Below are 9,554 nucleotides of genomic sequence, written 5' to 3' on the forward strand. Positions count from 1 at the left end.
ATAGCTTCGATTCGATTGATTCTTTTTGCAAATCGAAGCTCTTCAGTTGAACTTTTAGTTTGGACTTTCTCATATGAGTTTGACCCTTGCATCTATGCTTGAGTTCTTATGTATGCTATTGTTTGTTTGCGATAGAGTTTCCGGAGTGCGAAGCGTGCTACTATGAGTCACTAGGGTTTTCAGATCGTCAGGAAGGCAAGTAACACTTTGATCATATCCCCTTTATTACCCAGTTTTTATGCATTTGTTTCAACCCTCAAACATTGCATGAGTAGGATTTGATAACATGTGGGTATTGGGAAGTAGTTGATGAGGTATAACCTACTGTCTTTTATTGCAAACCTCGGGAGTTACTTATACGTTATGTTTATACTGCTATGCTATGCTTGTAGACGTGGATTGGCTGAGTGTTTCCATGACAGATGTGAGAGTTGTTAATTAATGGTTAACTTAAGGTGGCTACTTTAATACACATCTGGGTGGATTGGTTGAGACACCCTGGAGCACCTAGTGGTTGTCTGGGTGCCTGGAGCAATCCAGAGATGTCCTGGGATATCCCGGAGTACCCGTGTGATCATCCTATGGTTCGCCATCCAGGCTCAAAGGGATCATAAGATTATTCATGCTAGAAACTTCCGTGTGCAGCCACAAGCCATTATGGGCTCTGGCATAGTTGAGTAAGATGTGTGAAACCTTTCCATGATGGGCTAGCAGATGTAGGGGATAGTAGGTGTACCGGCCTATCTATCGGTTAAGAGGACCTCTTTGGAAAGACTGTGTCTCGGTCATCCGTTTCTCAAACATCATGCAGTGTAAGAAATTCAACGGAGGAGATCGAGTCTCGTGGGGAAAAGTGCGCAAACCTCTGCAGAGTGTACAAACTAATCATGGTTAGCCGTGTCCCCGGTTATGGACATCTTGAGTATCTTGTATTTGAATTATTGGTTTGATCTCATCACTCTTAATTAATTTTGTTGGGATGTTAATTAGTGCTTAATTTGGGATTGAGTTGGAGGAACCTTCTCAATATTTATCAACCAACTTGTTAGTTGAATAAAATATATTCCTTTGCAGTAGGGAAAAATTGGCTTTACGCAAACATAATAACCATAGAGCCTCCACCAGCCAAATATGCATGTAGTGATAGTAGTTATCTTGTTCATTGCTCTATAGTGTTATTTTGCCAGCATATTCCATGTGCGGGTCCGTTTCGGGCTGCAACGTATTATGTTGTAGACTTTTCAAACGAAGAGTAAGGTGCGCTAGGTCGTTGTCGTGCACTCAGCTGTGCCGTTGGAGTTGATGGACTCATTTACCCTCGATGCTTCCGCAGTTATCTTATTTAGATGGCCTTCAACCATATTATTGTAATAAGTTCTCTTTTGAGACATTTCGATGTAATAAGTGTGTGATTGAACTCTGTTATAAATCCTTCAAGTACTGTGTGTGTCAGCATTACCGATCCAGGGATGACACTTATGCACAGAGATTTGACCGTCTGAGGTCGGATCGCTACAAGCGTCCTCGGTTCTGGATCTGGAGATGTTGGTCGTCGTGTTGTTGGTTAGGGCTACTTCCCAGGATGGCAAGCTTAGCTTTGTTTTTTTCTTCATTTGGGCTGAGCATCCCATGTCTCTCTGCTTTGGGCACCATGTTCATGCCCTTGCATCCGTGTCATGTGTTGTACCACATCTTGTACTCGTTCTTACTCCTTCTATCAATGGAATGATACGCAAGCTTTGCATATTCGCGAAAGAATGTCGATCCTTAATTCGGCCACCCGTGCCCAAATTAAGGCTCGGGGGCTAGTGGGCTTTGCGCTTTCCAATTAAAAGCCATTAAAGGGGTACATCGATCCCCTGATCAAGTGTTTCCACCCGACCAGTGGCTCGGGGGCTACTACATTGACGATTCAATGCAGAAATAAAGTGCAAAACAGATTCCGAGGATATTACGATCCTCAGTTTTGTCGGCCGCACCAAACTTGAGTCTCGGGAGCTATTGTGTGCTGCGTTTCCGCTCCTAAGTATGCTGCCAATCAAGGACTTAATACTCAGGCCGATTTCACGAATCGATAGAGTCTCAGGGGCTACTGGGATTAGCGGTTTTATTTTATCCTTCAGGTGCATCCCGGATTTTAGGACCACATGCACCTTGAGGGCTACTGGCTATACATATTTGCAATAAATAAATTGCACCTATCGGAACTACATTCCAGAAAAAGTCAGCCGTCGGCCGAGGTAGTGCACCACCTTAGAAGCAGTTCACATAAAGATCGGATGCAAATGGCTAGCTCCCTAGAGGACTTTTCCGGTATTAAGATCATCTAAAATCCTTCAACTTTTTAAAGATGTGGGTAATTTATGACACCTCGGATGCAGACCGACGTTGGAGCTCGGCTGCTAAAAGATACATCGAATACAATATGTCATTGGAGCTCGGATGCAAGAGGGCACCACCGCATGGGAAAAATTCGAAACCCGAGATGTGGCTTAAAACTAACAAGGCATCAACAAAAGCCAAGAAATTAAAGGGGCTCCTCGCCCGACGTCTGAGATTTTAGGATACACTTCGGCAATCCTCAAGATCAAAGACGGGAAGATTTGTTGAACCAGCTTTCAAGACTGACGACCGAAGACGAAGAACAGTTTGGAAGAACCGAGGAGCGTCCCACGGCGGCTTCTGATCAAAGACGAAGACCGGTTCAAGGGGCTACTGATGGAGTTCTAGACTAGGGGGTACTCACCACGTCGTCTCCGGACCAGGTGGGTTGGGCCGAGGACCCCCATGGCGGTTCACTAATGGGCCACTTCGGACAGCCTATGACGTATACAAGGAAGACTCCACAAGACTTGGCACACAAGACGAGGACTCTTCTAAACCCCAGGCCTCCGGTGCATTATATAAACCATGGCCAGGCTAGACAATAGATCATTGAAATCATATACAACAATCTCGTGGTAGATACCTGTACTATGTATTATCCACCATATCAATACAATTAAAAACAGGACGTAGGGTATTATCCCTTCGAGAGAGCCCGAACCTGGGTAAAATCATGTGTCCATGTTATCATCGCTCCAAAACGCCTAACTTAGAACCCCCTACCTCGACATATGTCGGATTTAGCACCGACAGCAGCCCAATGGGAGGCGAATCTACAAGCTCGCCGGTGAAGTCTGGAGGGGGGAGTTTGCCCTAGCCGCCTAGGGTTTGGGAAGGAAAGGAGCCTCTGCGAGTATGCTTTGGATCAACTGTATCTACATCAGTCTGTCAAGTTCCTTGCAAACTGCGAACTGAGCATGCTTCAGATGGTTAGGTTCCTTGTGGTGGAACCCACCCACTAGGGGTCAAGTCCTAGACTTGGCATTAGTGGTTTTATTTTCCTGGATTTATTTCAGGCCCTCCGACGATAGGAGATGTTCATGCCGGCTTCGTCAATCTTAACTTTCATTGATTTCAGACCCTCCGGCAGTAGTAGGCGTAGACATCAACTTCGTCAATCTCAAGTTCATATGCTGGCTCAGTCGATCGGACGTGCTCATATGGGTAGGGTGTGCGTGCGTGCATTTATAGAGATGAGTGTCTGTGTGTATGTATGCGGTTGTACTGTGTTTAAAAAAAGGTTCCTTGCAAACTAAAAGTACTCGATTAATTTTTGGATGCTCATAACTGGCGATCGTTTGCCCGGGAGTGTCACACACGCGAAAGTTTTAGGTGGCATTTTTAGTTGTGAGGGGGGTAACAGTTTCTTCACAGCAACATGGCAGTTCCTTCAGAGAAGGCGTTTTTTTTTAAAACTGACGCCGTTTAATTTTTATTCACACTTAAACTGCCATCAAACGACGTTCGCTTGCCACCCCTCTCCAAGCGACCGTGAGCTCGTTAACATTATCATATTTTTTTGCTAAAGAACATAGTTAATTTATACACTGCAATTTCAGTTGACCAAGATTTATACAAACTTCGAACAACCATAATTTGGTCTAAATCAGAAAGTGTGTGCTCCTTCGAGGACAAAAATTAAAGGTGGCCGCATGCATACAGAAGCCCCAGATCGCTGCAGCTGATTTTGCGTTTGCCCCAGAACCCATCCCCGACAAAAACCCGAACAAGCAACAGCTACAGCTTAGACTTTGCCAGTTGCGAGTAGGCCAGTAGAGATTCTGCATACGGTCGGCTAGCCCATTCACTCATGCATTCATGACCTACGTAACTAATTATACGTACCACGTACACATATGCTCGCCAGATTTCGCTTCAGGCAAAGGTAAGTGTAGGTTCGTTAAGCCTACACAAATTCTTTGCCGAAATGAAAGACCCACACACACACGCTACATGCACCTTCCTGACCGGATTGTGCCCCAGACCCAGTATGTGGCTCGGCTGGGGCTTCCGAATGAGTTTCGGCTTTCGGCTTTTGATGTTAGGCTTAGGTGAGTGGTTTGGGTAGTGGCCCAGCTAGCACCCCCTCATCATATTGGATAGGAGTAGCGGTATATGTTGCCAAAATGATGGATTCAGACACATTGTTGTAATACTTTGTACGGTCCTCGAGAATAATCAATAAAGTGGCGTATGCATCTCCCAGATGCAGAGGCCGGGGTCATCCTCTTTTTCTAAAAAGAAAAAAAACACGCTACATGCACCTGTTTATATCTGGCACTGGGAGCACAAAAGCTTCTCTCTGTCCGCTCCAACAATACATGGCGGCCAGCTCTAGAGGACAATGTTCTGAATTAGTTGCTCACCTTTGTAATTCACTTGTTAAAATTCATCTGAGCTCATTCTTTTTGCAAAAAAAAAAAAATTCATCTGAGCTGTGCATCGGGAATTTTTTTTACCAGCTGATCTCTGCCGAGCATCTTTTTTAACAAGGGTAGGGTCGGATATTTCACTGACCAAAATCATCTGTCCTTTTGTTCCGGAATCAAAAGTCATCTCTTACATCAACGCAGAAAGCGCGCTATGGTGGGATCCCAGCCGAATGCATGGCCCCCATGAACGTACTTCATCTTTAATTCCCGTCGAAATTCATGCATAAAAAATTCCTACGGCATACAGCCAGTAAATGCGCGGCGGTCCCCCACATTTTAATACGCAGAATCGCTAATTACCAGGCAAAGATCACGCATAGATCTTCTTTTAATTTCCGTTCAGATTCACTGCTGTTAACTGCAGACATATTGTTGCTAGGTAAATGTACTGACTTGGAGTGGGAATTACCAGTGAGTAAATGTCTATAAATATGCTTTGAATGTTCTGCTCAATTTCACACTGCATGGTTTTTTCTTTTTTTTGCGGGAAACTAGACATTTTGTTAAAGAATGTACAGTACTATGAGGATGCTTGGATACGTTTTAGTCTCATGACTAAAAGTAGTGGGACTAAAACTTATTAGCCTCACCCATGCTTGGATCCAAATACTAAAGGGACTAAAATCACGCACGCGTACTTAGATGAGCATTTATTATCCTCCAAACCCTCCAATCCAGAATTCGCATGTGTTAAAGGAGGGGAGTCAAATGAGGAGAGAGGACTAATCCATATTATAGTAGGGGTACCTCTGACTAAAAATTTTTAGTGTCAAGACTAGTTTTAGCTCCTCTTTAGTCAGGGGTGCTTGGAACTTTAGCCTCTTAAAGAGACTATTTTTAGTCAGACTAAAATAAGTCCCTTGGATCCAAGCACCCTCTATATCAATGGCAGGATCTATACTTGAAACACCACGAGGTCCTTGCTTCATGGGGAAGTGTGAAGATGATTGCATGGGCTTTCTTTTGCTGATTTGGATGTTAGTATAACAATAATTTTTGTGTGTAACAATGTTATAACTTATAACAATAGTACTTACAATGACAAGTATTTTATGTAATCTTTTGTACTAATGTTTTATATGTTTTTGACTTCTTTGTAACGGATAACTCCTCTGGTTGGGTTTATTAGCCGGGTACAGGTTTTTGGGTCTTTGATTTGACTAATGAACCATGTATAATATGCCACAAAAATTATATGGTTAGACACTTCATTTGACGACGAATCCAAATATTTTTTTTGTAAGATACTATACATGTTTTCTAGTCAAAATGAAGACCTAAAAACTCATGTCAGACTTATAAACCCAACCGAAGGGAGTATACACTTTGCAACAACATATAGCTGTCAGTATGGCTTTGTAATAACATATATTATAACCATTAGAATCCTCAACAAGTTTGCAATAACATGCATACTAGTAAAGAAACAAAACATGGCTTATCAAGAAGAGGAGGCTAACATATAGTGTTAGCATGCATACTAACATAATTACATTATACCAAAAAGAAAAGCAAGCAGTAGTACATACACTATTGCCCATTGTATAAGAAAAGTACAATTAAAAACACAGCAAGCAGAAAAAGGTCAGGAAATTAAATCGGGAAAGAAAAAGGCTGCACGCCTACGTACCCTACTAGCTATACTCCATATGCCCAGCCTAGTTCATGCAACCAGCTTGTTTTCTCTTTCACCTCATGCACACACACCTCACGATAATGCAGTCAAACCACCTCTAGGCTAGGCCAGGTCAGGTTCATTCATGCAATGGATGCATGCATCGAACTACATGAACTCCACCTCAAAGAAATGCTGCATGCTGTTGCCGTTGCAGCAGCTGTCGCCGTCGTTCTGGTGGCGACGCTGATCCGATGGCGACGTCGTCGAGCACGACAAGATGTTGCCCCTGTCGCCCTGCTGCTGCTGCTGGCGATGCGACTGCACGAGCGAGGTCATCATGAAATGCTGCTGCTGCTGCTGCTCATCCTCCTGCTCATCGGGCCCTTGCTGCTGGATCAGCAGCATGGTGTCAAGGCCGGCGCCGAAGCCAGCGTCGTCTTGAGGCGGCGGTGGTGGCGGTGGCGCCGCCAGGGACAGGTTCGTCGGCGTGGCGTTGCTCGACTGGCCGCCGTTGTCGATCTCATGCTGCTGCTGCTGCTGCTGCTGCTGAAGGCAGCTGAAGCCACTGGCGCTCGGTGAGAAGGCCGCCCCCGTCGTCGACTTGTTGGCTGATCATATACACGTCACGGCGTCAGACAAGACGGCAAGATGTGACTGCCACATGTATGTAGCAGGAGTTGCACCTACCGTCTAGTGTATAGTACGATAGTACACCTACGTATGTATAAGACGTTTTGACGCCATACGTATGCACATCATGTTAATTGAGCTGAGCGGTACTCCTAGTAGTTACGTACTACGTCAGATCGACCAACCAAAATGTAGAAGTAGCATCTAGGTATGCCATGTTGTGTACTACTACTACTTTCTATCCAACCGAACGTTGTAACAACGTGCTTGCTGGCACATAGAATTACCGGTGTGTGCTGCAGCCAAGTGCACCGCCAAAACTGCAGTTGTATATATGTTGCTTCAGTTATACACTTAAGATGCTACATTATTGGGCTAGCCTAGTGATGTACCATTTCAAGATAACTAGATTTATGAAAATTGCGGACAGTTGAGAATTACGCAAACAGTTTTTGTTGTTGTTCTTAAATTGGTATACATCATTAAAATACTCGCTAAACCATGACAAAGTTTCGGGAGGTTTTATGCTAGCTAGCTTAATTACTGGGCCAACTTCTTGAACTGATCATGCTTTAAAAAAGTCAATAATCAGGATATATCCAGTGTTTATGTCTAACTTGTATCAAAGGACTGGTCTTACTCCTGTGATCGCCGGTGTATGAGCTGGTGATGCTAGCGTCTGCCTTCTTGGAAGGCGGCGGCGAGTCCTTGCCCTGCGCGCCGGCGGGCTTTCGGCGGCGCCGGTTGTGCTCCGTGAGCCGCTTCCGGCAGCTCCTCTTGGCCTCGTCAAACTCAGCGAGCACATGAAACCTAGCCCAACAAACGTACCCAAACAGGAAACAATTATTCACAGAACCGGATCTTGGGGTATATATATGTGTACCAATGTATGTAATACTCCTACACGTCATGTATCTGCAGTCTGTACAGAGTAGGTTTAGGTATCTGATCGAACACCATTGCAACGCCAAGATGTGCGTGCTAGTGGTACATTGGACAATGGGATGCAGATGCCGATACGCTCAGAGGAACAAGATCTGATCTGATGCGAGTCATTTCTGATATATGACATATTGACATGATATGATCAGTGCATATAGCTGCTAGCGTCTGTGCCACTAGATCGAAAGCTCGCAGCCTTTCTAATGCTGATTCTTCGCATGCATCAATGATCCACCCATGCCAAAGGATAAACGTACGTACCGGCTGCATTGTTGGCAGAAGCGCTGCTGCTTGCCAGAGGCGGCGACTGTGGCGGCCTTGGCGTGGTACTCGCAGACCTTGTGGCGGCGGTGGTAGTGCTTGGCGGCGGACAGGTCGGCCTTGCAGCCCTCAGCCTGGCACCGCGGGGTCTGGTGCTGGTGGGCGGCGGCGCCGAGCCCCAGCCCCAGCATGCCCATTGCGCCGGCTCCGCCGAAGCGGGAGCGCATCAGCAGGCGGTCCACGGCCAGCACGTCCGCCGGGGAAAAGTATGTCCTGCGGCCGAGGTTCAGCCCGATCCTCCCCCCACCGCCGACGTCCGAGAAGGGGCCACCCTCCTCTCGCTTCAGGAACCCAGCACTGCCGCCGCCACCGAAGGTGTATGCGTCCACCGGCGACGCCGAGGAAGACGTCAGCATACCCGGAAGGGTCATCATCGGCGCCTGCAGCAGCGACGACGACGCCATCGTCGGCATGCTGACCTGCGTCTGGAGGAACGGCTGCTGGAGCTGGTTACTGAACGCCGAGCCGCTGGAGAAGAGCGCGACCGGGTCTTGGAACGAGAATGCAGCGGCGTTGAAGTCGAGGCTGTCGTAGAGGTGGTGGTGCTGGAAGGGCGGCTGCCGGTCCCCGGGCATGACCATGCCGGCCGGCTCAAAGTTGGGGTAGGACTGCATGGGAGCGTAACCGAAGTCGGTCATGTCGCTAACCGGTGCCATCGTGCCGCCGCTTAGCCTGCTGCTCATCATGACCGGCTATTCCGAGCGCAGATGAGAAAGGTGGTGACGCGCGGCCTGACTGATGGGTGAGAAAGAAAGAGGCCGGACCGCCGGAGTATGTGTCTGTGCAGCAGGAAGGGTTGTGCGTGCCTTCAGGCTAAAAAGGTCGTGGAGGCCGGAGAAGGAGAGAGGCAATGAGGGCATCTCTTGCCCTTCTCCTGTCCTTTATCTGCGCAAACGACCCCACCTAAAACTTAACTCCTAAGAGGCACCTCAAATCCGTCTCAAACGCGTGTGTGGATGGTCCGATCACAAAAATTCGATTCAGACAGACGCTTCAAACGGGTCTCAAACGCCCAGACTGACCGGCACCTCACATATCTAGCCCAAATCTGGGACGGATATAAGGGCCCTCGGGCGCGTCCGGCACGTCGGACCCGTTCCACGCTGGCCCACCCGACCCCACATATATTCCTCTCCGTCCACTCGCCGACCAAACCCTAATCACTTCACTCCACTCCCCTCCACTCTCCTCCGCCACCCAAGCTCCCGTATGGCGATCTCCGGCCG

At 47.1% G+C, this 9,554-nt stretch overlaps 1 protein-coding gene across 1 annotated transcript; it reads right to left on the reverse strand.

Annotated features, from left to right (window-relative positions):
- Positions 1-5,809: 5,809 nt before the first annotated feature.
- On the reverse strand, positions 5,810-9,157 carry LOC109734303 (squamosa promoter-binding-like protein 5). The gene is made up of 3 exons (XM_020293511.3): positions 8,269-9,157; positions 7,706-7,875; positions 5,810-7,043 (listed from the first exon to the last, which is right to left on the reverse strand). Exons 1-3 carry the CDS (start codon positions 9,012-9,014, stop codon positions 6,601-6,603), a joined length of 1,359 nt encoding a protein of 452 aa, XP_020149100.1. The 5' UTR covers positions 9,015-9,157; the 3' UTR covers positions 5,810-6,600.
- Between the last annotated feature and the right edge of the window lie 397 nt (positions 9,158-9,554).

This window comes from Aegilops tauschii, chromosome 6 (genome assembly GCF_002575655.3).
Source record: "Aegilops tauschii subsp. strangulata cultivar AL8/78 chromosome 6, Aet v6.0, whole genome shotgun sequence".
NCBI lineage: Eukaryota > Viridiplantae > Streptophyta > Magnoliopsida > Poales > Poaceae > Aegilops > Aegilops tauschii.

Excerpts from the sequence above, each read along its gene's own strand:
- LOC109734303 (XM_020293511.3), bottom strand. The coding sequence starts at position 9,014 with ATGATGAGCAGCAGGCTAAGCGGCGGCACGATGGCACCGGTTAGCGAC. Across the intron at positions 7,876-8,268 it reads TTCTGCCAACAATGCAGCCG|GTTTCATGTGCTCGCTGAGT; the intron begins GTACGTACGTTT and ends TTGTTGGGCTAG. Across the intron at positions 7,044-7,705 it reads ATACACCGGCGATCACAGGA|CCAACAAGTCGACGACGGGG; the intron begins GTAAGACCAGTC and ends GTATATGATCAG.